General features: G+C 48.8%; 2 protein-coding genes across 6 annotated transcripts; one reads left to right on the top strand and one right to left on the bottom strand.

Moving 5' to 3' along the window:
* The first annotated feature begins 189 nt into the window (after nt 1–189).
* Nucleotides 190–27,878, top strand: AKAP8L (A-kinase anchoring protein 8 like). 5 transcript variants are annotated; one of them, XM_045990664.1, is made up of 15 exons: nt 190–322; nt 5,513–5,587; nt 10,260–10,292; nt 10,606–10,663; nt 10,766–10,846; nt 12,837–13,290; nt 13,386–13,482; nt 13,565–13,635; nt 13,989–14,040; nt 14,839–14,947; nt 16,397–16,538; nt 16,626–16,731; nt 16,966–17,096; nt 27,317–27,412; nt 27,489–27,878. In XM_045990664.1, exons 1-15 carry the CDS (start codon nt 310–312, stop codon nt 27,801–27,803), a joined length of 1,833 nt encoding a protein of 610 aa, XP_045846620.1. In that variant the 5' UTR covers nt 190–309; the 3' UTR covers nt 27,804–27,878. The 5 variants fall into 5 exon arrangements, with proteins under 5 accessions (XP_045846620.1, XP_045846619.1, XP_045846621.1 ...); XM_045990663.1 differs by having other exon boundaries at nt 10,606–10,846; XM_045990665.1 differs by lacking the exons at nt 190–322; nt 10,606–10,663.
* LOC123932469 (fatty acid-binding protein 5-like) lies at nt 19,673–21,099 on the bottom strand. The gene has a single exon (XM_045990667.1). It carries the CDS (start codon nt 20,674–20,676, stop codon nt 20,212–20,214), a length of 465 nt encoding a protein of 154 aa, XP_045846623.1. The 5' UTR covers nt 20,677–21,099; the 3' UTR covers nt 19,673–20,211.
* Nucleotides 27,879–27,992: the final 114 nt, after the last annotated feature.

Raw genomic sequence — 27,992 nt, 5'->3', positions numbered from 1 at the left:
CGCCCTTTCGAATTCTGCAAGATTCCGTCTCCCCGCCTACTTCTCCCAGCCAATCATCGCGGGCTTGGGATAACGGGGGGCGGGGCTCGCACGAGATCGGCAGCACCATCAGTCTCTAATATGAGGATGGGCTGGGATAGACAGCGCTCTCCTCCAATAGGAGTAAAGCCAGAGTCATACGCGAGCCAATGGGGCCGGGAGGTGGGGTTCAGTTGTGTTAGAAGGGGCCCGGGGGATTGTTGCCGCTATCCCGGCGTCGGACTTGTAGGACAGCTGCGTGAGTCCTCGGGTGCAGTGTTCGCTGCTGCCATGAGCTATACAGGTGGGCCCGCCGGGTAGGGGTCGGGCTTCGGGTGGGGAGGGACAGGGACGTGCCAGAGCCGCACCGTGCTCGCCCGCATCTCCCCCGGGGCCTGGACGCTGCCCTCTCTGCGGTCACAAAATGGCGCCGCGGGTCCGTCGCCTCAGGTTCGCCCCGCTCATGCCTTGGCGCCTCAGTTCTTTGTGCTCCGGGCCTCGCGTCCCGGCTCCCGGCCGCCCGAGGTCTTGGCCTTTGACGCTTGTGTCCGAGGGCCCCGGCCTGAGCGCGTGCGTTCTCTGAGCCCACCACCTCCGCCCTAGGTCCGGTCTGCTCGGACCTCGGAACCGCAGGTCGCCCTTCTTCAGGCCTTAACCCTTCAGATCGTGCAGCGGACTGGGCTGCCTTCGCCATTGCCACAGCCTCCCCCGCGCCGTTTCCCTGCAAAATGCCGCAGCTACCCACCCCCACCCCTGGGGCACCCCTGCCTGCCCCAGGCTGGGAGAGGCGCCAGGCCCCGGGGTGATGAGCGGGGGAACCTTGGGCCCAAGGGGCTGGGGGCTGCGCCTGAGCCTTGAGAGGAAGGACCAGCTTTTCCATTAATTCATTCACCATCTGTCAGAGTCTTAGCGTCAGGTGCTGAACAGGCGCTGGGAAATTGACAGGAAATTCTCAAGCAGCTTATGGGCGGCCCTTAACAGGAAAACCAATGAATGTAGGATTCGCTCCCCGGGGCTCAGTCCGCCGAGGGGCTTGCTCATTTGCGGGGGTGGGTGGGGGGTGGTTGGGATCAAGGTAGAGAGGTGACATTTGAGCAGAGACCTGAATGGAGTGAGGCAGATAAGGGTGTCTGGCCCGGGGTGCCACTGGCATAAAGGCCCATGAGCAGAAAACCGGCTGGCTTTATAGATCAGTTAGTGAGGCCAGTGGGATTTGAGCAAAGCGGGGAGGGTGGATGTTGAGATCGGAGAGGGGACCCTGGGCTATGCTTGGACGGTTGTGAATTATCCCTGGAGGAGTTTGAAAGGCCGCCTTCGTTTGCCTTGGCAGGAACACATGAAGCTTCTCAGCCGGGAGCCATAAACTGGGCCTCCCCCTTTGACGGGGGTATTAGGCTCGAGCAAGTATGGTTGCTGGGTAACCTACATTCTACTTGGAATGTTGGGACTGACAATGGAACTGGAGCCTCTGGGGCTGTTCCATAGGCTATTTTATGTTAGCCTCAGCAAAGAAGTAGTGCCAGACTGCCGCCTCTGGCCCCCAGGTGAGGAGCTTGGCAAGAACCCTAGCTTTTCCAGCAACCGTCCCTTAGCTCAGTGGTTCTCAACCAGGGATGGTTCTGCCCTCCTGTCCCCTCTGCCAGTTCATTTGGCACTGTTTGCAGATGTTTCTGGTTGTCACATCTGAGAGAGGAGTTGCTACTGTCATCCAGTGGATAGAGGCCAGAAATGCTGTGAAACATCCTATAACGCACGGGCGTCTCCCACCACCATAAATTATCCAGCCAGGAATATCAGTAGTGCCAAGGTTGGTCAGCCTTGCCCAGGCCTTTCTGTAGGTTTCCTGGTTCAGGAGAAAAGTCAGTAGGGTTGTTGCTGACATCCCTGGAATTGAGGTGTAATCGTTTCACCAAGTCTTGGTTTTTAGGGGCAGGACTGCTGAGGAAAAAAAAAAAAAACCCAGAAGATGAATGGTTGGATGCTCTGGAGTAGCTTAATAATGAATTTCAACTCCAGATCTTGTAGGCTTTACTTCTTGGCTCACTGAAGGAGCCAAGATAATGAGATAATAATTACTTTTTCCTTGATCTTGATCAACTAAAAACAACAGCGGTTTTATAATGTGAGTCCTTCCCTTTTAAGAAGTATACTACTGAAGTTAAAAAACAGCTTAAGTCCCATTTCAAGCAATTAATATGCCTTTAAGGAGGAGTTCTGGAGGCCTTAAAGTAGATGCTACCATTATTAACAAGCATAGGAGGTGATTAAAGTAACTTCTTTTGAACCTAGTTACTTTATGTGTACTTGGAAAAGGGGGCTCCATCTCTGGCACTGGAGGAGAAGGATGGGAGCAATGGGAAAATAGGACAGAAAAATCCAAAATCAGGCCTTCAAACACTGCCAAACCTTTTTTAAAAACATTGCTTTCACCCAGTTTGTGTTGGGAGTGGGTAAGGGGTTTAGGTAAGTGGTTCTCGCTTGGGATCTCTGAGGTTACATTTTGGATGTCCATCCAAAATGACTTCAGGGACTGTAGTCATCTGAAGGCTTGACCGGGGCTAAAGGATCCACCTCCAACATGACTCAAACTCACATGGCTGGTGGGTTGATGCTAGCTGTTGGCTCCTTACCATGTGGGCCTCTCCACAGGCCTGTTTGAGGGTCCTTACAACATGGTAGCTGTTTGCCCTCAGAGTAAATGATCTAAAATAGAGCAAGGCAGAAACTATTGAAAGTCCTACTCAGGGGCGCCTGGGTGGCTCAGTGGATTAAGCCTCTGCCTTCGGCTCAGGTCATGGTCTCAGGGTCCTGGGATTGAACCCTAAATCGGGCTCTCTGTTCAGTGGGGAGCCTGCTTCTCCCCCCACTCCTCCTGCCTCTCTGCCTACTTGTAATCTCTCTCTCTGTCAAATAAATAAAATCTTTAAAAAAAAAATTTTTTTTTTTAAATTAAAAAAAAAGTCCTACTCAGTTATTTCTGCAATCTTACTGGTTACACTGGCTCCATCTGTTAGTTTGGGAAGGGACAGCAGCTTTAGGAAGCAAGAATAAGTAGAGGCCATCTTGGAGGCTGGTTACCCTCAGACGGTAAAGGTTGGAGTCAACCTAACCTTGTTCCAGTTGTCCTCTAGTTTATATCACTTTGTCATTTCTTCAAAGAATCCCCTTTCAAAAAAAAAGAAGGAAAAGGATAAAATGGAGGAGCTCTGTGTATTTTTGAGTGAAGAAGATGTCACAGTCTGACTAAGAGGGAGGGGTTATGATGCATAATTATCATAAATCCATGGTCGGACCATTAGCTTTCTAGGGCCAAACACTTATTTTTTCACCCAGAGCTGTTCAGGGTGGTAAATCAAACCAAGAAGAAAAGGATTTATGAGCCAGATAAGAATTTATTTGTAAATGAAGCATAACAAGAAGGTCCTACTCTGAAGACAGTATTGGGCAATAAAATGTTATCAATGGGGAGGACAGAAGTAGAGCAGAGGTTGCCATTGACCTCTGAAGGCTTGGTGGATTGACTTTCCTTTTTCCCGGGGAAGAACAAGGGCCCCTCTCCCTTGAATAGACATAGATTCTTTGCTCTGCAGCTTTCATACTATGTTCCAATTAGTGGTCCTGTCAGGGTGTGGTGGTTCCAGCTGCACCTGCTGTGCGTATAAACCATGTTACCCGAAGTCTGGAGCCATTTCACTGGTGTTTTATTGCTGAACAGGTTTCAGGAAGCTAGTTAAGCAAACATTGGAGAAGGTAGGTGTAGGGTACTAATTTTTACACTGTGGGGCTTCCTCACAAGTGAACCATCCAGAACATGCTTTCACTGTTTCTTGTGGACACTGTTTAGGATGTAGGCATCTTAGGAAGGTCCTGGGTCCCTGGAGGGAATCCATTATAATTTACCGTTCTTAATTAGTGAAGGTAAAAATGGTTAACCTGGATACTTTTGCCTTTTTCCTTCCCCAGCACCAAGTCTCAATTCCCTCCTCTGGGAAGTAAAGATAAAGTGTGGGTCCACTGATCTTTACTTGAAAGCTGGGAGCTGGGTATATTTTGGAATTCTAGCTTGAGAGGAGGACATTGCACAACACCCCCACTGGGGTGTGAGGAGTATCGTGTAATTAAATATATTATTTCTGTACTAGGTTGGGTAAAGAAAAATTGTAATTGTCCTCATAGGTCAGTTTTGCCCCACAGTGAGTGTTGGCACCACATTTGAGGAGAACACTTGGTTTTCAGACCTTTTTAGACTTGGGAACTGCAGGGTAAGGGATCTTGGCCCTGTCCTCTTTTGGCTGTGATGAGGATGAAATAAAATAGTGCAGATAAGGCTCTTAACACCCTGCAGTGGAAACACTTGTTCAATGTTGGCTTCTGTTGTGATCTTCTTTGTTGCTATGGTCCTAAAAGATGAGCTAGAGAGACTGTCAACATGTGAATGCCTACTCCAGGGAAGGCACTTGGTGCATGCTTTTGTTGATTTTCAAAAAAAAAAAAAAAAAAAAAAGAGCTATTAAAGGATTAAAGGCTCTGGCTTTAATTTTTAGATCATGAATTGGCTCTAACGAGAATAGGCAAATATTGCCTCTTGGGTATCCATCATAGTTTCAGTGCTAAGGGTAAGTCATTTAAAAATAATGTTTGTAAATGTAGTTTTAAAGATAGTGCCAGGATTCATCATTTAAGAACAATAGTTTCTGATAGAGGTTCAAGTTTTCCTTATTTAGTACTAATTCATCTTAAGTTGAAAAATAGTTTGAGGGAAACCTGGCTCAGTTGGATGAGTGTCTGCCTTCAGCTCAGGTCATGATCCCCAGGTCCAGGGATAGAGCCCCAAGTCAGGCTCCTTGCTCAGCAGGGAGTCTGCTTCTCCCCCTGCTTGTACACACATTCATTCTTTCTTTCTCAAAAAATAAAATCTTAAAAAAAAAAAAAAGAAATAGTTGAGAAAATAGAAAATAATGTGCATACATTATTTATTCTATAAATAGAAAATAATATGACATTTTTTCGGTGAAAACATGCTTACCTCAAGTAATTTAATTTTATATACACATTTTTTATGGGAAAACTAGAAAATACAAAGCAATTTCCGTTTTAGATCTGGCGGAAGGGAAGGGGTAATATTTGCCTTAACAGTGTTCAGAACCAACACCCATCCTTGTTTGAATTGGAGGCGACTCACCTTTCAGTCACTTGATATAAGTGTTTTCCTCATTTAACTGAATAATTTGGGCACTCATTTATCGAAACCAAATACTGGTTTAAATTGTTAGAACATTTTTCTCCAGTGCTTCTAGTGTAGCAAGTTAAATATAGCCTGTCTTTTCATTGGCTAATATATACTGGAGGTATAATTAAAGTGTTGAGAAGCTGGAGATTTTGGAGGCTTTCCATTAAGAGGAGGGCCTATCAGCCAGTCTACACTGAAGGGTAGTCTTAGGTCACCTCCATGTGGATTGTTTTGGAAAATTAACCACACCATGCTTGTATTTAGGCTTTGTCCAGGGATCTGAAACCACTTTGCAGTCGACACACTCAGACACGAGCGCTCAGCCCACCTGTGATTATGGTAAGTGTGGGCTCCTGGGAACCAGAGGGTGAGAGCTCTGCCTTCTAGTGGCAGAGCAACCTCATGTCTCCTGGGTTGCCTTTGACTCTGCTTTCACTGTCTTGCTCGTCCCAGTGCAGTCTCATGTAAAACGGTGTGATTGGCTCTTAGAATAGCTAGTGCTTCTGTTGGAAGCAGTAATGGGAAAGATGTGTGCTTACTGAGCAGGCTGGAGTTCTTGGAGCTATAAATGATTGGTCCCTTTGACCCTGTAACATGTTGTTGAAGTGCATATGGTCTGTGACAAAGGTCTGGCTTCACAAAATCCCCTTGAGGGCCTAGGAAGGAGAGTCGCCAATCAAAGTCCAAAGGATTGGTCTGAGCAGAAACCTAGCCATCAGTTTAGCTTCAGGGTAGCATGTGGGATGTGTTTGTAAGAGAAGCTGCCTGTCTGAATCTAGCAGGGTTTTTAGTGACAGTCAGACCATCTCAAGCCAGCGGGCTCCTCACACGGGATTGAAGGAAAGCGTTGGTCAGTTTCTTAGTCATGATCAGACACACTAAATCTCTAATTCAGAAGTAGCCACTCAGGCGCCTGGGTGGCTCAGTTGGTTAAGCAACTGCCTTCGGCTCGGTTCATAATCTTGGAGACCAGGGATCAAGTCCCAAGTCGGGCTCCCTGCTCGGTAGGGTGTCTGCTTCTCCCTCTCCCTCTGCCCCTCCAGTTAGCAATCGCTAACTGCCAATAAATGCTGGTCCTCCTGTGGTCTGTGACCACAGATGTCTGTGAGAAGGAGCCCTCTTTGGAATTAATAGGGATAATGCTTTGCATGCTGAGCTGGGTAGATTGTTGCACTATTAGGGTCTGGGGAGGGACTGAGCCTACACTGTGACACTACCTCAAGAGTCACTGAATAAATGGACATAAACTCTCTCAAGTATTAGCAGCTAGTCCCAGAGGGAGGAGGAGACTTAAAGTGTCAAGAAATTGAGTAAGGAGGTATCAGGTATTTCCTAAAAGAGGAGAAACTTGGTATATATGGCTTCCCTGTCTTGTCCTGTCTGCCTCACTCCATTTAATCAAGCAGTAGTCCCAGATTACACAGCTTATTTGAATTCTTTTCCCTCTGGTTTACATAGTCTCAGTACGAGCATTTTGGCAGATACACCTTTGCAGATCTTTTCTTCTGGTCTGTGGCTTGTCTGTTCTCTTGTCAGTAGTGTCTTTCAAAGAACATAAGTTCTTCATTTTGATGAAGTCCTGTTTATCATTCTTCTCTTTAATATATGGTGATTTGGGTGTCCCGTCTAAGAAATTTTTGCCTAGGGGTGCCTGGGTGACTCATTAGGTTAAGCGTCTGCCTTTGGCACCAGGAAAGATCCCAACGTACTGGGATCTACCCCCCATGTTGGGCTCCCTGCTCAGCGGGGAGCCTGCTTCTCCCTCTCCCTTTGCAGCTCCCCCTGCTTGTGTGCGTACAAGCGCTCTCTCCACCCCCCCCACCCCCCCCACCCCCGTCTCTCAGGTAAATAAAATCTTAGAAAGGGAGGGAAGGAGGGAGGGAGGAAGGAAGGAAGGAAGGAAGGAATTTTTGCCTAACTCAAGGTGCCCAAGATTGTCTTCTGAGTTTCCTTTTAGATACTTTCTAGTTTTATGTTTTCCATCTGTTCTGTGGTCTATTTTTAGTTAGTATTTCTACAAGGCATACAGTATAGGTCAAGATTCTTTTTTAACTTTGTTGAAAATCAATCGAATCTATATGTGTTGGTCTGTTTCTGGACTCTAATTCTGTTCTGGTCATCTGCGTATCTGAATTTCCTCCAGTACCAGTCCGTCTTGATTACTATATAATAAGTCATTAAATCAGTTAATTCAAGTCCTCCAGATTTATTCTTTTTCCAGGATTGACTTGTATATTTCAGTTCTTTTTTTTTGCCTATAAATTTCAGAATCAGTTTGTCAATTTCTGTAAGAATTCCTGCTGAGATTTTGAGTCTGATGGCCTCAAATCTATAGATTCGTTTGGGATAATTAACATGCTAATGATATAAGCCTTCCAATCCATGCATAAAGTGTCATTCGATTTAATTAGATCTTTGATTTCTTTCATTAGTGTTTTGTAGTTTTCAAAACGCAGATCTTGCACAGTTTGTTACAGTTGCATCTACGTATTTCATATTTTTAGTGCCAAGGTAAATGATATTTTTTAAAGACTTCAGTTTTCAGTTGTTTATTGCTAATTTGTAGAAATTGGGTTGATTTTTATATATTGACCTTGTAATAAACTTGCCAAGCTCACTTATTTTTGTAACTCATACAGATTTTTTTTACGTAGTCAATCGTGAAAGAATAAAAACAGTTTTATATTCTGGCTTAAGTTGTAAGAGCAGTATAACAATATTTAAATAACATTTTGGAAAACAGCTGCAATCCTGCCGTATTAATACTTCTGTCAGCATTCCTGTTCTAAGTAGTTGAATATAGGAGGATGTGTATCCTGTTTTATTTGCTTACCGTTAGAAGCGTTTCCTTGTACTAGATAAGGCTGAATGGATTCTTTTTTGATGCCTCTATGAGGTATGTCACTGAGAAGGTAGGCTGTAACTTCCTTGAAGTTGACCATTTACGTTGTTCTGTATTTTTGTTCTATAAGTTTTGCTTACTATGACTGTCTACTTTTCTCTTCTTCTGTTTGTTTTTCTCTTATTAAAAAGATTTTCATCCCAGGGCGCCTGGGTGGCTTAGTTGGTTGTCTGCCTTCAGCTCAGGTCATGATCCCAGGGTAGCGGGATCAAGCCCTGCATCGGGCTCCCTGCTTCTCCCTCTCCTGCTCCCTCTGCTTGTTTCTCGTTCTGTGTCAAATAAATAAATAAAATCTTAAAAAAAAAAAAAATTATATCCCTAAACTTTCCTGTGTCAACGCTAGTCTCATCCCCCTCTGGATGTAGAAGTGAACTTTTGGAAGGGGCAGGTCTTAGGGACTCCCCAGGCTCAGAGTGTAGATAAAGGTTTCCCCTTGAAGGGACCTGCCTGGGAAGCCCCTCTTCAGGGAGTTGCTCTGAGCATAGCAACAAGCACATGCAGAGTGCTTTCCAAGTCCTGTCTGTCAAAGGGCTGTCACCTACCTGTCCACTTGTCCTTGTGTTTACAGAGTTTAGCATCCATTCCTGCTTCGTTTCCTTGTGCTTCCTTGCTCTGTTCTGGCAGATTTTCAGCAGCTAAAGCCCTGGAGAACCATACGCAAGCCTCATAAGCGGAGCCGCAGTGGGTCTGCCTTTGCTTCCCAGTCCTGTCTCCTTTTGAATAGCTAATGTCCACTGTTCCTGGTGCAAACACCCACGGGACCAGGCTCTTGTTAGTTCCTGGGGCTAAGTATATATTATTCCTTGGTTGCCTCTGGCAGCTTCTCTTCTTGCCTGTCAGAACTGCTCCTTTGCCACTCATCTCGAAACGTGATTTCCTGCTGCCGGCTGTCCCTTGCTGCTTTCTAATTAGAAGTGTCTCCTTTAACGGCCAGTGCTCTGGGCCTGAGCAGTGCCCAGCACTGCCAGCCTCTGCTGTTGTGTGCTCAGGATGATTGTTGAATAAAGGAATGAAGGAGAAGCCTCTGCTTTGATTTCCCCAACCAAGAGGACTTTTGCTTTGTGAGCTCTCTGGAGCCCGAGGTGCATTAAGCGTAACAGTCATCTAGGGTTCTTTGCTGGTTTCTGATACCTCCCCATTCTGTTTATGCACTGGATTGAGGAGGAAACTGTAGGACCTACCTTGGCCTGCCCCATCCATCTTTTCAAGTTTATACACTCTTGCTGTCCTGTGTCATTCATCACACTGCCGTCTCACTGAGCTTTGGTCCCTGCCCTGGGATAAGCATGTCTTGTCTGTCTGTAGGGTAGAGATAATAGGGAGTAGGAGACAACTCTGGAGTCTCACCAGAGACACTGGGAAAGTTCTGGTGGACTCCCCTGGGCAGGAACCATGTTTGCTTGACTTGGAATTCCCACTTGACTTTGTACTTCGTCAGTTCTCACTGGCTTTATATTCTGAAGGGATGAGTTTTTCTTGTGTGCTGTGATAAAATCCAGAGTATATTTAGTTTATAATCCAGATTGTTCTCTCAGTAGCATTTCTCAAGGTGGGAATTGTGTTGTCCTTACCTCTGCCAATAGGTTTCTGCATAGCACACACAAGATTCAAGTGCTTGGTTGTTCTCCCTGTTGAGGCATCTACTTGGGGGACCAGGATAGTCAGTTTCTCTGTTCCAGATGGCTTTTTTTGGGTGATTTGAGTGACATGATTTTCACAGTGGATGTGGGCTCTGTGCTGAACTTCTTGTACAGCATAGTCTGTGTGAGGCACCAGAAACTGTTCTCCTCTTCCTCTGCTTGGTGCTTAGCAGGAAGTGGGAGTAGTCTAATTCTGGCTCCTCAAGCGAGGAGTATGAGAGCCAAATTCCTCAGCTGGCAGTGTTGGCAAGGGGAGGCCCCTTAAGTAGCAGATGGCCAGAGCCACCGAAGTTCCTGCACCAGAGCATGGGGTGACCTGGTTCATTTATGGAGTGCTCTTAAGCTCAGGGCTTCTCGGGGGAGCTTCAGTTTTCTGTCACCAGGCTGGCACTGGGAATCATCGTCTTCGTTTAAGCTCTTACTGTATTATAATCAACTGTAGATGTAATTGCACTTTTCCTTTTTGTAGGGTATGGAACTTGGAACTCTGGGACAAACAGAGGCAAGTATTCCCATGAGTGCTCTCCTCTCCCTTGGGATTGAACTGGTTGTGTGTTTCTGCCACTGCCCGGCTTTCCCGGAGTGTATTGGGAGGTGCTTTTGGGGGCCCCTGGTCCAGCTGCTCTTTCATAGGAGGTCCTGGGCTGGGAAGCACCCTGCGGAATGGCTAGGCCCACCCAGCCTCAGGTGGCTAGGGTCCCCAGCTTGTCTCTGTGACAGAAGATGTCCTTGTCTCTCTGTCTATCTCTCTGTGTGCCTGTCCTCTCCCTATTCCTGCCATCTCTGTCCGTCTGTCTCTGTCTTCCTCCTTGCAGGCTACGAGAACTATGGCTATGGCTACGGCTATGGCCAGGATAACACCACCAACTATGGGTATGGTATGGCCACTTCAAACTCTTGGGAAATGCCTAGCTCTGACACAAATGCAAACCCTAGTGCTGCGGGTAGCGCCAGTGCCGATTCCGTTTTGTCCAGAATTAACCAGCGCCTAGATATGGTGCCACACTTGGAGACAGACATGATGCAAGGAGGCGTGTACAGCTCAGGTGGAGAAAGGTGAGTGGGTGTCTGCCCAGGGGCTGAGGCTCTGCCGGGTGCCTGCTGTCTGTGGGCACCTCCTCTGTGACCCGCCTTCTGTGTCAGCTTCTGTGTCCTTGCTTTGCTGCTGGGGCTGCCGGAGACTGCTCAGCGTCTGCTGTGCTTCCCTTCTCTGGCCTGGGGCCCCTCCCTGCCCTTTGCTCTTGCCTGGTGGCCAGTCTACTCCCAGCTTGTAAGGGGAGGAATAAGTCTCAGCTGGGCCAACTTCGCTGTATCCTCTGAATGGCTCTTCTCAGGACCAGAGTGTGAAGGGGCCCCTCCCTGTGGAGACAGGCGTTTGGAGATCTCATGAGACTTTGTATCCCACGTGGGGTCAGCGCAGGACACATTGGGTTGGGTTTGAAGCGGGGCAGTGAGTCTTTGGGGCTGACCACAGCAAGCTGGCCGTCCCCACGTAAGAGAGCCGATATGGACACTTCCGGGCCACTCTTCTGAGCCTGACAAAGGTGGGCCTGTTGGGCCTCAAAAGTGCCTTTGTGAGGAACTGTTGTCATCCTCATTCTTGAAGTGCAAGAGGTCACACTCCTTGGCTGAAGGCACCCAGGACTAGGTGGTGGAACTGGGCCTGCCTCTTAGCTGTGCCCTATCCTGCAGCCTCCTGCTGCGCACATTTGTCTGTCACTGTCTGAACTGGTGCCGGCTCAGAAGTCCCTGTGCCCTAGTGAGAGGCTTCAGTGAGGAGGGCACACGATGGCGTGGAGGATCCTAATGATTCTAGCTGACAGATGGGAGGAGAGCAAAAAGTAAGGAGGGGTCGGGCTGGGCACTGGTGGGTTCAGGTGAGGCCCCAGGGCCACTGGGGGCAGAGGCTGCCAAAGGGACTTGCACGCATTGGCTCTGTAGCAGGCAAAAAGGGTGAGGGGTCCCCAGACAGACCCCATACCCTCATGCTGGGCAGCCGCTGCGCTTGGAGCTGAGGCTGCTTTAGGCAGAAGGGGCTTGGCTTTTGGCTAGTGGCTGTGTGGACCCTGTCGCTGCTGGTGCCTGCTGTCTGTGTACCTTCTTGCTACAGTCTAGAACAGGGGAGTAGGGGTGAGGGAGGGGTGACAACTGGGTAGTGCTGGCTACTTCTCCCACAGCTGCTGGCACTTCATGGCTGCCCACTTTTGCCAGGAGAGGCCTCTGTACCTGTGAGACGTGTGGGGTTAGGGACGGGGTATGTGGGCTGCATCCACGGTTAGAAAAGTTTTCTGTACATTGGGGAGGGTATGTGCTATGGTGAGTGCTGAGAATGTGTAAGCCTGATGATTCACAGACCCGTCCCCCTGGGGCAAATAATACATTATTTGTTAATAAAAGTAATTTTTTAAAAAAAGAGCTTTCTGTGGCGCTCTGTTTCTCCTGGGAGGCTTGGCCTGCCTTTCCAGTTGCTGTGGAGGGTTCAGTCCCACAAGGTTGATGTGATAGAGCTCTTTCTCTAGTCCCTGGGCAAAATCACAGTGACTTTCCTGGGAAACACTCTCCACTTGTCTCCCTTCTCCTTTTGGGTGGTGAGAGCCTTTGGAGGATTGGAAGTTCGCTTAGCAAACAGGGATGAGACCAGCACAGGGTTTCTCGTGGGCATCATCGGTCCTGTTGGACAAGGATTTGTGTGCTTAACTACCCACATACCACAGGACACTGGGGTGCTTGGCTCCATCCCCAAGTAGAGCCTTGGGCACTGTGGCTATCACAGATACATCCATGCTTCCAAAGGGCTAAGGGCTGCAGGGTGTTTCTGCCCCTGTCTGAGATGTACTCCATCCCCTTGTCGGTTTGTCTTTGGGTCCCCTAGCTGGTGCAGAGGCAGTCCTGAACATTGAGCCTCTCTGACAGGGTGCCATAGGTGCTGGAGTAGGACTTCCTGTCCCCAGGACAGGGAGCTCTGGGGAAAGACAGGAACAGTAGGCTCCACCCAAGGGTAATGGGACCTGAGGGCCTCCCTGATGCTTGCCACCTGCTTCTGCAGATATGATTCCTATGAGGCCTGTGACTCGAGGGCCATTCTGAGCGAGCGCGACCTATACCGGTCAGGCTACGACTATGGCGAACTTGACCCCGAGATGGAAATGGCCTACGAGGGCCAATACGATGCCTACCGCGACCAGTTCCGCATGCGTGGCAGCGACACCTTTGGCCCACGGGCTCAGGGCTGGGCCCGGGACTCCAGGAGTGGCCGGCCGATGGCCTCGGGCTATGGGCGCATGTGGGAAGACCCCATGGGGGCCCGGGGCCAGTGCATGCCTGGTGCCTCCCGGCTGCCCTCCCTCTTCTCTCAGAACATCATCCCCGAGTACAGCATGTTCCAGGGCATGCGTGGCGGGGGCGCCTTCCCAGGTGGCTCCCGCTTTGGCTTCGGTTTTGGCAATGGCATGAAGCAGATGAGGCGGACCTGGAAGACCTGGACCACGGCCGACTTCCGGGTGAGTGGAGGAGGCCATCCCTCCTGGCCCCTGCCTGGGTGGAGCAAGGAGCGTGGAGCTGCCTGCCCTGACCCAGCTCCCGCTTTCCAACCCAGACCAAGAAGAAGAAGAGAAAGCAGTGTGGCAGTCCCGATGAGCCAGACAGCAAAGCCACCCGGACGGACTGCTCAGACAACAGTGATTCAGACAATGGTGAGCTGGGCACTGGGTTGCCACTCCCTGCCCTCTATCCTGTGGGGCTCCCGGGCTGAGCTTGTCTCTTTGTGCTTTTCAGATGAGGGCACTGAGGGGGAGGCCGCAGAGGGCACTGAAGGCGCCGAGGCTGTGGAGAAGGGCTCCAGAGCAGTAAGTGGCTGCGCTCTGTGCACTGTCAGCAGGTGGGGCCTGTGCGGAGTGGGCTGGCTGAGCCTGTGCCACAGAGCAGGGCTGTCCATGGGGGCCACAGGCCATCCTGGTCATGCACGTGTGAACAGCACAAGGGAGAGGTCTGGTGGAGAGAGAAGAGGCTGCAGGCAGGCCATCCAGCCAGAGGCCGGGCTTCTTTTATCAGAAAATGGTAAAATGAGCCCCTTGTGCAAGGGCTGCTGCGGGGTTGTGAGGCTTTTGGCCTGGTGCCTGGCGTTTCAGGCCTTGTCATTTAGAGCCATTATAAACAACTGTATGTGCACTAATGTGGGGTTTTTGAAACTGTGTCCTAGGAAGGAGAAGATGAAGAGGGAAAAGAAGAAGGCAAAGAAGATGCAGAAAAGGGTGAGTCTTGTGAGTGGCCTGGATGCCGGGGAGACTGTTCCAGGCGCTCAGAGTTGGAGGGATCCAGCTGAGGGCAGGGTTGTGACGGAAATGTGGTCGGCCTTGGTTTTACCTTCCTGTGGGGGCAGCAAGTAAAAGAGTTGGGGGGGAACCACAAGCACACTTCCTGCCCTCGGTCCTTCAGTAGTGACAGTTCCAAGTCCTCCGTGGCTGGTGTCTGAGCTGGGACCCTCGGTGCAGGTTTTACGGCTCTGGTTTGCGTGTCCTCTCCCTTAGCGCCTCTCCAGCCCCTGTTGGGAGTCCGTGTCCCCCTACCTGAGTGATGAGCGCCAGCAGGTACCTAACAGTAAATCCAGCCTCAGCCCACTGTTGCCGCGGTGCGCCGTTGGGGGGTGGGCTGAGTCCTATGAGCTTTCGGGTCTTTACCTCTGGGGGCTGCACTTAGGCCTCAGCCAAGGCCTCCCTGCATCCCGCTGCCTGGCCCCTCTGAGCTTGTGCCAGTGTCCCCACCGAGACGGCTTCTGTTTGCCTTCCAGCCTCCCTGTGGCCCTCTGCAGAGTATGGGTGTTCTGGAGAGCAGGGGGTCAGCCTGTGTCCTCCTCTCTTCAGGACCTAGGCCCAAAACGGTTCCCTGCGCAGCCCAGGGTGCCCAGCCCTGCTTGTGGCCGGAGTCCTTGTTCGAACGGCTGCTCTCAGAATGGACTATCTGGAGTAGAAGGCGGGTGATCCAGCCGGAGGCCCCAGGGCCTGCCCTGACCCAGTGGAACCAAGCCGGTGACTGTGCTCCTCTTTCCACAGGGGCCCTGAGCACCCAGGATGATAGTGGACAGATCAAGCGCAAGTTGCAGGCAGGCAAGAAGAGCCAGGACAAGCAGAAAAAGCGGCAGCGAGACCGCATGGTGGAAAGGTAACCGGCTTCCCTCCAGTCCTTTGCCTCTGCCTCGCTCCGGGGCTGCCGCCTGGAGAGCAGGGCCATAGCTCTGCCGCCTCGCCGCCCTCAGGCCTCCCTCGGGAGCTGCCACCTGCTCGGCCGTGCATGGACCCTGCTTCCCGCCAGGCCCAGCTCCCAAGGCCTGACTCGTTCCCTGCCCCACTGCGGCCGCCTGGCGACCGCTGGCGTCTTTGACCTGAGACCCGACACTGCTCGGCACCGTTGCCCAGAAGCTCCAGCGCTAGGTCACTCGGCGCACAAGCCCTGAGGTGCACTGGGGGCCCGATGCCCCTGCGGGAGGGGGCCAGCTCATCAGAGACTTGAGGTCCAAGGCGCCTGTGCCACCCCAGCTAGCTGCCAAGAGGCCGCCGCCGCGCCCAGGAGAGATGGCAGCACCTGTGGGCTGTGGCAGCCGCGGGCCTGCCCTCTGCCCTGCCCGCCGGCCCTGTCAGGCCGGGCCTGTTTGCGGCTGAGGCCTTCACGCCCCTTGGTCGGGTCTGTCTGCCCTCAGGGCTCCCGCACTGGCGCTTGCCTCCTCCTCCTCCGCCTCAGACTCTTGCTCTTGCTGGACCTTCCTCAGCCTCGCCGGCGCCCGGCCCCTGGGCTCTCCAGACAAAGCTGACCCCGTGGCCCAGATAAGGACGTCCGGCAGAGGTAGGGACCCGCCCCGAGGCCTCGGTGGCGGCTGGCCTCCTCCGCCCCTTGCCACGGCGGCCTGCTCCAGCCCAGGCCCCAGACCCCGGGCTTCTGCTGTGGACACCAGGCCCAGACAGAGCACCTCGCTCAGGTGACTCCAGGCTGCCCTCTGGCAGGCCAGGCGGGCATCCTCCTTCCAGCTCAGACTGGTCTCTTCTTGGAAGAGGAAGATGAGGCAGCAGGAGCCCAGGCCTGCTTGCCTCCCATCCCTCCCGACACCACCCCCAAGCATTCTGAGCAGAGGATGGGCTGGGCCTTTCAGTACCCCAGACCCAGAAGGAAGATGCAGCACCTTTTCGGGCCCTGCCTCGGGACTGTGTACTCCACTCTGCGCCTCAGGGCCACCTGGCTCACGCCAGGGCATCCTTCCTTCCGGTCCCCAGCTGGCCAAGTGCACACGCTCCTGCCCAGCCTTGGTAGAGAGGCCCACCGGCAGCCTTCCAGCGACTCCTGGCCTGTTGCAGCAGCTGCTGCCTCGGGTTTCAGCCTCCTGTCTGGGAAGGAAGAGCTCCACCCCTGCCCCCCACGTTGCAGTAACTGCAGTCTGCAGACTTTCTGTCCCTTTCTACTCCCAACCCTACTGGTCCCAGCTTGTCCCCCTGCTGGGACCGCACTTCAGAGGCCCGTGAGCAAGGCCTGTTTCAGGGCTCGCAGCTGGGTTGGGTGAGGCGGCAGCACTGCTCCCTTGGGCCCTTGAGGCCTCAGCCCCTTGTTTCTTTCCTGTGGCAGGATCCAGTTTGTGTGTTCTCTCTGCAAATACCGGACCTTCTACGAGGAGGAGATGGCCAGCCACCTTGATAGCAAGTTCCACAAGGAGCACTTTAAATACGTAGGCACCAAGCTCCCCAAGCAGACAGCTGACTTTCTGCAGGTGAGCCTTGGAGCAGCAGCTTCTCAGACCCCTTGGAACACAGAGCAGCCTGCACAAACCTTGGTATCTCCTCGGTATCTTTGGCAGGAGTATGTTGCCAATAAAACCAAGAAGACAGAGGAACTCCGGAAAACCGTGGAGGACCTTGATGGTCTGATTCAGCAGATCTACAGAGACCAGGATCTTACCCAAGGTGAGGAGGTTCCATCCCAGTCCAACCAGGCAGAGACTCGGCCTGCCCTTCTCTGGTTCTCAGAGGGGGGTCAAGATACCCCTCTGTTCCCCCAGGGAGGGTCAATTAGAACAGCCTCAGGCCCACGTGGAAATGGCAGGGCAAGGTGAGGAGCTGGTCTAGTGTTTTCCCTAAACTGCTGGGTATGTCTTAAGCACCTGGAACCAGTGGTGACCCTCCTTCTCCCCCCTGCAGAAATTGCCATGGAGCATTTTGTGAAGAAAGTAGAGGCAGCGCACTGTGCAGCCTGTGACCTCTTCATTCCCATGCAGTTTGGGATCATTCAGAAGCACCTCAAGACCATGGATCACAACCGCAACCGCAGGGTGAGTGACCACCAGTGCCCTTCCGCCATCCTGTGCGTTGACTTGGGGGGCGGTGCTGAGTTTATAACCTCTGCTTGCCCGTGAGGCACTGTAGGAGATGTGGTGGGACGGGAAGATGGAGACATTTCTGGTAGTGCAATCAGTGCAGCTACCGGGAGAAGGGGGGAAATGGGCACACTGCCAGGTGGCATTAGAGCTGGACCCTTAAGGCTGTGGGATATGGGGACCTCCATGTGCATAGGGGCCACCAGCCAGAATAGGTTCAGAAACCAAAGAGGAACTGTACAGTGTGCATCTTGCTAGCGGGGGGGTTCATGAGGGCTGGACTGAGGGGCTGGGCTCTCTCCTGTAGGCAGTTTTCAAGTCGGGCACTAACAGGATTAGAGTTGCTATAGCACCTGGTGTGGGAGATGTAGGGGGCACACGAGAAACTGCGGCACTACCAAGGTACAGGAGTGCCTCCACTTTGGGAGTGATGAGAAAGGCTGGACAGAAGGGCTATTTAAGGAAGTGACCAGGAGTCTGGGATGTCTCGGGCTTCTGGCTTGGGTAACTAGTGGACAGAGCTGCTGCTAAGATAAGGGGGTAGGGATATGGTACAGGGAAAGGAGTAAGTCTGGCAAGAAGGTGAACAAATTCAGTCTTTTTCCCAACGTATCTTCAGTGTCTAGCACACAACCCAGAGGAGGTGTTTTTGATTGAGGGGGTGACCTGATGGGCTGAAGGTGGCTGTCAGAGGTCCACTTGCCGTTGGGGGAGGGGGGCAACGGGGGGGGGGGGCTATGCAGTAGGGAGAGAACTCGGGACCAGCTTGGGGCCCCCAGAGGCTTGACTGCCACCACCCTAGAGGAGGAGGAGGGGATTTATGTGCAAATGATGGCAGCCAGGGGGAGCATAGAAAACAGCACTGCTCAGCCTTTTTCCACAGCCATCAGATTCATCTCTGGTCCTTCTTGATATACTGATTCTCAACAATGGGATGGGGGTAGGTGGTGGAGGAGATCTTGTGTGGATCTTGCCAACACCAGGTTCTGGAACTAGGATCTGATAAGGCGGTAAGAAGAGAGCAGACCACAGTGCATGATATTAAAATGTGGAAAATCTAGGTGAAATGAGGGATAGCCAGTAAAACATAAACTCACATTGATCCTAGAAGTTTGGGGGGAAAAAACAAAAAAGCCATAGCTGCTAATAGAGGGGTACAGAAGGGTGAGGAAAGACAGAAGATACTTAGAAATTAGAAAGCACCAGAGGTTGTTGAGTTACAGAGATTTGAGTACAATTTAAATACTGTATTTTTAGAGATTCCAGACTGTAGAAATGAATGAAAAACTTCTAATTATTATTATTTTGGGTCACAGCTTTATTGAGATATAATTCATCTAGCATACAGTTCACCCATTTAAGCCATACAGTGCGGTAGTTTTTAGTATATTACAGTTGTGCAGCCATCAGCACAGTCAATTATAGAACATTTTTTTATCACTTCAGAAAGAAACTCCTGTCCTTTCCACTCTCACTACCTAATGCCCCCACCATGTTTCCCCAGCCTTAGACAACCATTAAACTACTGTGTCTGTATATTTGCTTATTCTGGGCATTTCATGTAAATGGAGTCATGTAATATGTGGTCTTCTGTGATCAGCTTCTTCCATTCAACATGTTTTCAGGGTATATCCAGGTAGCATGTGTCCAAACGTCATTCCTTATGGCCTAATCCTATTCTCTTGCATGGATATACCATATTTGGTCTATCAGTTTATTAATTTGGGCATTTGGGCTGTTTTCACCTTTTGGCTATAACGCTATTACAAGCATTTGAACATGTGTGTACAAGTTTTTGTGTGGGCATATGTTTTTATTTCTCTTGGTTATGTATCTAGGAGTGGAATGTATGAATCCAGTAGTAACTCTGTTTAACTTCTTCAGGAACAGCTGGATGTTTTCCAGAGTGGCTGTACCATTTTATATCCCATCATGTTTTATATTCCCATCAGCAGTAGTGTGCAGGTTCTGGTTTCTCCACACTTCTCAAGCACTGATATATGACTTTCCGATTCTAGCCTTCCTCGTGGGTGTGAAGTGCTGTCTACTCTTTATATACTTATTTATTTATTTAAAGATCTTAGAGAGAGAGAGAGAGAGAATGAGTGGTAGGGAGGAGCAGAGGGAGAGAGAGAGAAGCAGACTTCCTGTAGAGCAGGAAGCCCAATGTGGGGCTTGATCCCAGGATGCTGGGATCACGACCCAAGCTGAAGGCAGATGCTCAACCGAGCCACCCAGGAACCCCTATTTTTTATTTGGATTTCCCTAATGACAGTGATGTTGAGCATCTTTTAATGGGTTTGTTAGCCATTTGTCTGTGTCCTTGGAGTTAGAGAATGTCTGTTCAGATCTTGTGTTTGTTTCTAGTTGTATGGTCTTCTTGAGTTACAGAGTTTTTAATATATTCTAGGGGTGCCTGGATAGCTCAGTTGGTTAAGTGTCCGACTCCTGGTCTGGTTTCAGAGCAGGTCATGATCTCAGAGCCATGAGATCAAGCCCCATGTTGGGCTCTGCCCTCAATTCGAGTTGGCTTGAGATTTTCTCCCTCTCCCCCTCCCCCCACTCACATTCCTGCTATTTCTAAAACAAATAAATGAGATCTTTAGAAAAAGAGTTCTTTATATATTCTAGATGCAAAGCCTTTATCAAACCTACAGTTTACAAACATTTTCTCCCAGTTTGTGGGTTGATTTGTCACCTTCTCAATGTGTCTGCAGCATAAAAATTCCATTTTGATAAAGACCAGTTTATTTTGTTGGCTTGTGCTTGGGGTGTCATGGCCAAGAGTTCATTGTTAAATCCAGGGTCGCAAAGATTTATCCTTGTGTTTCCCATAAGCTTTAGCTCTTTTAATTTGGATCTTTTTTTTTTTTTAGCACAAACATTTATTTACTAACCAAAGGGATGATCCTAATTAAATCAACACTTTGAAATAGTTGCATGTAAAATGTTTGTGATAAAGATAATTGAACACAGTAATGGAAAAAAAAAAGCAGTATGGAGATTTGCTCATTGAACTGAGCTTGTTCATCCTCACAGCTAATTCCTATCCAAAATGATGATGGAATTTTTACTCTACTTTTTCATAGACCCGAGTACAGGTGACATTGTTCATGACGCATTCCACCACTAATTCCCCATTTTCCAATTTTCTTGTGATTGTGCTTTCCTTCCCATCCCATTCCTTATGTTGAACCAATGCGCCGTCTGTGAAGTTGCAGACCGTCTGAGTTTTTCTGCCATCAGCTGTAGTTTCTTCAACCTTCTCTCCCAGGTTACATGAAAACTGGGTTGTTTTCAAAGTGCTCTCAGTTTTTATGATGAGGTTTTTGCCATCAGAAGAGATGATACAATCTGGTTTGGCCATTGCACCCACTTTTCGCAGAGCCATTCCCACTCCTACTTCCTTCATGTATTCATCAAAGCCTTTGCTCTCCACTAAGCGCCATCTTCCTACCAGCTGCTGAATGGTGGCCATGGTGGGTGCGGGCGGGCGGGCCGAGCTAGCAGAGTTAGCAGAGCAGAGCCTGGGCATTGGGAAGGTCACTTGCTAATTTGGATCTTTTGACACCATCTTTTTCTTTAATCCAGTTTGACTATCTTTTGATTAGTTTGCTTAATCCATTCACATTTAATGTTATTACTGAGATTATCAGATTTACAGCTCTTCTTCTATTCCCCATTTACTGGTTTTTGGTTTTTTGTTTTAATTTTTTAGTGTAACATTTTGATTTCCTTAATCAATTTTTTGTGTGTGCTACATTTGGGGGGGGGACATCTTTTCTGAGTGGTTTCTCTAGGCCTTACCTTATACATACTAACTTCTCAGAATCTTTTTCAGGTAGAATATCTTAATTTCAGTGGAACTGAATTACTCATGTATAGTTCTCTCTCTATAGGCAGTTGTTGTGTTACTGGTTTTGTTTTTTAAAGATTTTATTTATTTATTTGACAGAGATCACAAGCAGATAGAGAGGCAGGCAGAGAGAGAGAGAGGGAAGCAGGCTCCCTGCTGAGCAGAGACTCGATCCCAGGACCCCGAGATCATGGCCTGAGCCGAAGGCAGCGGCTTAATCCACTGAGCCACCCAGGCGCCCCAAGATGATTCATTTTTCTTTTGCTTTCAACACTTTCCTTGTCTTCAGCTTTCAGCACTTTTATTATGAGTCTTTTTGTGGAGCTCTTTGTATTTATTCTACTTGGAGTTTGTTGAGCTTCTTGGATGTCTAGTTTTTCACCAGATTTACCAAGTTTGCATGCATTTTTTTTTTTAAGATTTTATTTATTTGACAGAGAGACACAGCGAGAGAGAGAACACAAGCAGGGAGAGTGGAAGAGGGAAAAGCAGGCTTTCCACTGAGCAGGGAGCCCAATGTGGGGCTCGATCCCAGGACCCTGGGATCATGACCTGAGCTGAAAGCAGACACTTAACGACCAAGCCACCCAGGCACCCCTGCATTTTTTCTTCATAAATTTTTTTCTGCTGCTTCTTCCTCTTCTGCTGGTACTTCCATTACGTTTATGTCAGGTCATCTACTGGTGTCCCAAGGTTGTCTGACAATATTTTTTCTTTCTTTGTTCTCTTTTTTTCAGATCCTTTCTCTACCAATCTATAGATTTTCTAATTCTTCCGCCAGTTCAAATCTACCATTAAGCCCATCTAGTGAATTAATCATTTCAGTTATTGTACTTTCCAGCTCCAAGACTTATGTTTCTTTTCTATAATTTGTCTCTTTACGGGATACTCTGTATTTGATGAGACCTTGCCATCATGCCTTTTCCTTCTTCCCATCCCCACCCTAGTCTTGTTCCTGGATTTGCTTATTTGTCTAATCAAATTATTTGCTGAAGTCTTTCTCATCTCCACAACGTGAAGCCTTTGGTAGGGTGGCTTGGAGGAGGAAGCCATGGGACGCAGCTTCCTGGAATAACAGCCATCCTGGAATAACAGTGGTTTTAACTGACAGGGTTCTCTTTTTTCTTTCCCAGACTAAACTCAACTATTATGAACTACAAAAATTGTTGGCGGATTGCTGTGTTGTTTTCAGCAGTGCCTTGAGCCATTAAATTGTTCTCCAATCTGAGTCAATTAAATAAATCCAGGCTCTTTTATACTGATTATTTTTGAGGTCATTGTTTGAGAGTTCTGAGCCCTGTAGGCTCTTCTTAGCTGTTTTGTTGGTTCTCTCTGGTAATGGGGGGCAGCTGATGACTTAGCTTATATTAGTATCCAATCTACTGGTCTCCTTTGACTTGCTTTTCCCCACACCCTCCACTGTTTTGAGAGAGCCCTCTGTCTTAAACTTCCTAACACACTTATGAATAAAGTAAGTTCCTTTGGGGGGCACCTGGGTGGCTCAGTCATTAAGCTTCTGCCTTCTGCTCGGGTCATGATCCCAGGGTCCTAGGATGGAGCCCTGAGTCAGGCTCCCTGCTCAGCGGGATGCCTGCTTCTCCCTCTCCCACTCCCCCTGCTTGTGTTCCCTCTCTTGCTGTGTCTCTCTGTCAAATAAACAAAATCTTAAAAAAAAAAAAAAAAAAAGGTAAGTTCCTTTGGAAAGAGAATTGGGAGCTCACTGTTTTAAAGCCTGTCTCTAGGTAAAACCTGAGCTTGGTAACTTTTCCTTACTCAGTATTTCTTCATTTGCTGTATGTCCTTAGGACCTTTTCCCTTGACTTTAAAGGGTTGTGTTGTTCTATAGTCTTAAATCAGTTTTACTATGGAGTAGGTTCACATAGTTTATCAAGTTGTCATGCTGGAAGTGTATCCTCTGATGTATGTTTAGGAAGATTTTTAAATCTTAATTCCAAAAATCTGATAAAGATAATGCCAAGATGAAACTGTAGGTTAAAGAATACAGTACCGAGTATAATACTAGTAATTACCAATGTAGTAGAGATTCAAGTGTATACTACATCTTTTTTTAAGGTTTTATTTATTTGACAGAGAGAGACACAGCGAGAAAAGGAACACAAGCAGGAGGAGTGGGGGAGGAAGAAGCAGGCTTCCTTCCCGCCAAGTGGGGAGCCTGATGCGGGGCTCAATCTCAGGACCCCTGGGATGATGACCTGAGCCAAAGGCAGACGCCTAGTGGCTGAGCTACCCAGGCACCCCATGTACTACACTGTAATTAAGTATGTTTCTGGAATACAAGGATGGTTCAGTAACAAATCAGCAACAGTATCAGTGTGAAATGCTGGAAATGAAAACTTTATATGCAAATAGTGTGATTTTCTTAGAAATGCTGAATGATTCCAACAGAATGGTCTTAGAATTAACAGAATGGGATAAAGGGATAGAATTCAAGATAATATCCAGAAAGAAATAGCTTTTCTCCATTCTGGTAATACCCAGTTAGAAGTGAAAATGGGGGAAAATCTGGGGTGCCTGGGTGACTCAGTGGGTTGAAGCCTCTGCCTTCAGTTCGGGGCATGATCTCGGGGTCCTGGGATCCAGTCCCACATCGGGCTCTCTGCATGGCAGGTAACCTGCTTTCCCCTCTCTCTGCCTGCCTCTCTGCCTACTTGTGATCTCTGTCATATAAATAAAGAAAAATCTTTAAAAGGGGGGGGGGGTGAAAAATCTATTCACAGTACCCCAAAGTATATAACACAACTAGGAATATAGATTTAAGAAGATAGATATGGGGGGGCGCCTGAGTGGCTCAGTGGGTTAAAGCCTCTGCTTTCGGCTCAGGTCATGATCCCAGAGTCCTGGGATCGAGCCCCGCATCGGACTCTCTGCTCAGCAGGGAGCCTGCTTCCTCCTCTCTCTCTGCCTGCCTCTCTGCCTACTTGTGATCTCTGTCTGTCAAATAAATAAATAAAATCTTTAAAAAAAAAAAAAAGAAGAAGATAGATATGGGATCTTAAATGCCAAGGATAGGAAATAAGAATTCAACTGAATAGAGGAATATATGGCGTTCTTCGTAAGAGACTTAACAGAACAGAACAAACACGTACATCTCCCTGCATTAATGTGTACAGTTCACAGGATTCCAGTCATACTCTGGGGAGGGGGACTCGAAATTGTTTTAACCTTTATGTTGTAGAATTAAGTCTAACAATAGTCAAGAAAATTATAGGAAGGGTGGTAATCGAGTTCAGGGAGTTGGTTTAGCAAATACAACTTTTTTTTTTTTTTAAGATTTTATTTATTTATTTATTTATTTGACAGAGAGAGAGAGAGAGATCACAAGTAGGCAGAGAGGCAGGCAAAGCGGGCGGCCGGGGGGAAGCAGGATCCCTGCTGAGCAGAGAGCCCGATGCGGGGCTCGATCCCAGGACCCTGAGATCATGACCCGAGCTGAAGGCAGAGGCTTAACCAACACTGAGCCACTCAGGCGCCCCAGCAAATATAACTTTTTTAAAGCTACTACAATTAAAATGTGATGTTGGCATAGTAATAAAGCGGTGGAACCAGAATAGAGTCTAATGAAAGATGCCAGTATGTTTTGGAACTTAGTAATTGTCAAAGTCAGTACATGTTCCTGTTCTGAAACTCAAGGGCCAGATATTTTCAAATTAGTTTTTGTATTTCCAAAGAGCCACATGGTAATGATCACTAAATCCCCAGCGGGACCTGGGAGAGTGACTTGGAGTTGGACCATCAGTAATGCCTCAAATGGCTTATAGAAGTGGGATAAATAAAGATGGTATAGAAACACAATGGAGGGATGCCTGGGTGGCTCAGTTGGTTAAGCACCTGCCTTTGGCTCAGGTCATAATCCCAAGATCTTGGGATAGAGTCCCACATCTGGCTCCTTGCTCAGTGGGGAGGATGCTTCTTCCTCTGCCTACCACTCCCCCTGCTTGTGCTGCTCTCTCTCTGACCAATAAGTAAATGAAATCATAAATCACACATACACACACACACACACATACAATGGAGCTTAGGAGAAAACTCTTCCTCTGGATTTAAGATTTGTGGAGAAGGATTATTACAGACCTGTATGTCAACTAAATGGAGAAACAATTGTTTATCTCATTAGTTTCTGGGGAAAAAAGCTGGACCCCTAACCTACTACCATATATTAAGTTCCAGAAATAATGTGAAGAATAAAAGCAAAATTTAGAACCTTACCTGGAGGTTACACAAAGAGTTCCTGAGCAAGCCAGGAAACCCAGAGGTCGTGGAGAAGATGACCTTCTAGAATGCTGGGCAAGGGACCCCGTGTGTCTGTCAGATCACTCACATTCACTGGTGGACAGGGAAATGTCAAAGTCCTCATCCTTTTTTCTTTCTTTCAACCACAAAAGTATCCAACAGTGCTAACATCTGATGCTGCTTAGGAGACAAAGGGATAAGTATATTGTTTCAGTACAGTTGGAGGAAGCCCAACTTACTATAGCTTAATACAACTTTTTGCAGAGGACTGAGGCCTTTGGGGAACCTGTTGGGTAGAACCAATATGGAAGTATTTAAGTTTATTCTGGTGGTGTTTGGTTCTTGTAGCAAAATCTGGACACCATGTAAATGGGCTTCCCTTGGGAGCTGTGTGTACATCTCTGTGCCTACCTACAGGGAGGAGGATCATGTGTTGGCAAGTAAGGAGTTGCAGAGGAAACGGTCTGACCTCGCATCCTAATTGTGCATCTTTAACTTGTTTCATTTTGAATATGCATGAGGACTCTCCATATTTTCCCCAAATAGTAGAGAAAATGAATAAAGAAAAAAAGGTGAAGGTGGGAAAAGGAAATAGAAACAGCAAGTGAGAGGATGATGCAGAGTTGGCTGGGGTGCAGCAGTAGGGTTCCTGGGGGTGGGCTCCCCATGCCAACAGAAATAGCTTTTATCTTCTTTCAGCTTATGGCTTTACACATACATTATCTTCATAATGATGAAAGTGAGATTTGCCTGTACTTACACTACTGAGGAAACCACTTAGCATTTTGGTGTTAAGTCCTTCCAGACAAAAAGGCCCTGGCATGCTATGCACACTGGCCCATCACACACCTCTCTCACCACACAGGAGATGAGCCTTTCTTTTTTCTTTTTTTTTTTTTTAATTTTATTTTATTTATTTATTTGAGGGACAGAGGGCACAAAAGCAGTGGGGAGGGACAGAGAGAGAGGGAGACTCCCTGCTGAGTGCAGAACCCCATGTGGGGCTTAATCCTAGGACTGTGAGCTCATGACTTGAGCTGTAGTCAGTCGTTTAACCATTTTAGCTATCCAGAGGCCCCAGAGATGAGCTCTGTCTTAAGGACTGCATTAAGGACTGCATGGGGTTCTTTTGAATGTTTTAACTACTTCACAGAGCTTTTAGGTGCTTTCCAGTTTTTCACTACTGCAACTATGTGCATGAATGTTTCCAAGTCTTTTTTTTTTTTTTTAATTTTATTTATTTATTTGACAGAGAGAGAGAGATCACAAGTAGGCAGAGAAGCAGGCAGAGAGAGAGGGGGAAGCAGGCTTCCTGCTGAGCAGAGAGCCCGATGCCGGGCTCCATCCCAGGACCCTGAGATCATGACCGGAGCCGAAGGCAGAGGCTCAACCAACTGAGCCACCCAGGCGCCCCTGAATGTTTCCAAGTCTTAAACTTAGGATAGAGTCTTGTAAAGAATTACTGAGACAAATTTTTGAGACAAACTTTTGCTTTTGATACATTTTATCAAACTGCTTTCCAGAAAGTAAGTAAATAGTTGACCCTTTCACCCTCAGGGTAGAAGGGTCTCTCTTCAGTGGGCCAAAAGGAGTTATATCATTTAAATGTACTGTTTGACATTTGTATTCCTGTTCTTATATCCTCCCTGTTAATCTTAAAAAGTTCCTTACATATGGGCAGTTGGCTTGTTATGGGTTGCACCTCTGGCTTTTAGTAGGTTTCCTAATTTGTCCACTGTTTGTAGTTTTTATGTAAACACATCAGATTTCTGCTGTACAGCCGTAAAGACATATGTCTTTAATCAATTACATACAGTACGTATGGTGTGGAAGAATGGAGCATTCGAGCAAAGATCAGATCAGGTCTTGGCTCCGTGCTTGTAGAGTGGCCCTACGCTTGTACCCAAGGTACACTTGTACACTGATTTCACCATGTGGTTAGAGTGCTTGGCTGTGCTGAGTTGGGGGCAGGAAGGTTTGGGAGGACTCTGCAGATCTTGTGGGGTGGGGGAGGGGGGCTTTCTGGCGCTCAGAGCAGCCTCTCCAGCCCTACCTGCCTTGCCTGCAGCTCATGATGGAGCAGTCCAAGAAGTCCTCGCTCATGGTGGCCCGCAGCATCCTCAACAACAAAATCATCAGCAAGAAGCTGGAACGCTACCTGAAGGTGAGGCGCACAGGCCCCTGGCACCCGGCCCCCGCGCGTCCTTCCCTCGCTTCAGTGTTGGTCTCCTTCCCCACAGGGTGAAAACCCGTTCACTGATAGCCCAGAGGAGGAGAAGGAACAGGAGGAGGCCGAGGGCGGCGCCCTGGACGAGGGAGCGCTGGTCGAAGCGGCAGGGGGCGCCGAGGGTGCAGATGGCGCGCCGGCGCAGCCCCCTGTGCCCCCGGAGCCAGCCCCCGAGGCCACGTCCCCACCACCGCCACCGCCGCCCCCCGAGGAGGAGGAGGAGGCCGTGCCCCTGCTGGGCGGGGCGCTTCAGCGCCAGATCCGCGGTATCCCAGGCCTCGACGTGGAGGCCGACGACGACGAGGAGGGTGGCGGGGGCGCACCGTAACCCGGGCCCCAAGCGGGCAGGACCCGCGTGGCCAAAGCTGGAAGCCGGGCCTAATAAAGCTCTTTCCATCCCACATCTAGTTCGTTTATTGGTGTGCAGCAGGGTCGCCATAGTTGGGAGCGGTGTGCGCCTGCGCGCGGGACCCGGGAAGGGGTGGGGGTGCGCCTGCGCACTGGCGGCAGGAAGGAA

This window comes from Meles meles, chromosome 20, assembly GCF_922984935.1.
Source record: "Meles meles chromosome 20, mMelMel3.1 paternal haplotype, whole genome shotgun sequence".
In the NCBI taxonomy this organism is placed as follows: domain Eukaryota; kingdom Metazoa; phylum Chordata; class Mammalia; order Carnivora; family Mustelidae; genus Meles; species Meles meles.
This window is presented reverse-complemented; position numbering and strand designations above follow the sequence as displayed.

Excerpts from the sequence above, each read along its gene's own strand:
- AKAP8L (XM_045990662.1), top strand. The coding sequence starts at position 10,305 with ATGAGTGCTCTCCTCTCCCTTGGGATTGAACTGGTTGTGTGTTTCTGC. Across the intron at positions 10,847-12,836 it reads TACAGCTCAGGTGGAGAAAG|ATATGATTCCTATGAGGCCT; the intron begins GTGAGTGGGTGT and ends CTGCTTCTGCAG. Across the intron at positions 13,291-13,385 it reads GGACCACGGCCGACTTCCGG|ACCAAGAAGAAGAAGAGAAA; the intron begins GTGAGTGGAGGA and ends TTTCCAACCCAG.
- LOC123932469 (XM_045990667.1), bottom strand. The coding sequence starts at position 20,676 with ATGCCCAGGCTCTGCTCTGCTAACTCTGCTAGCTCGGCCCGCCCGCCC.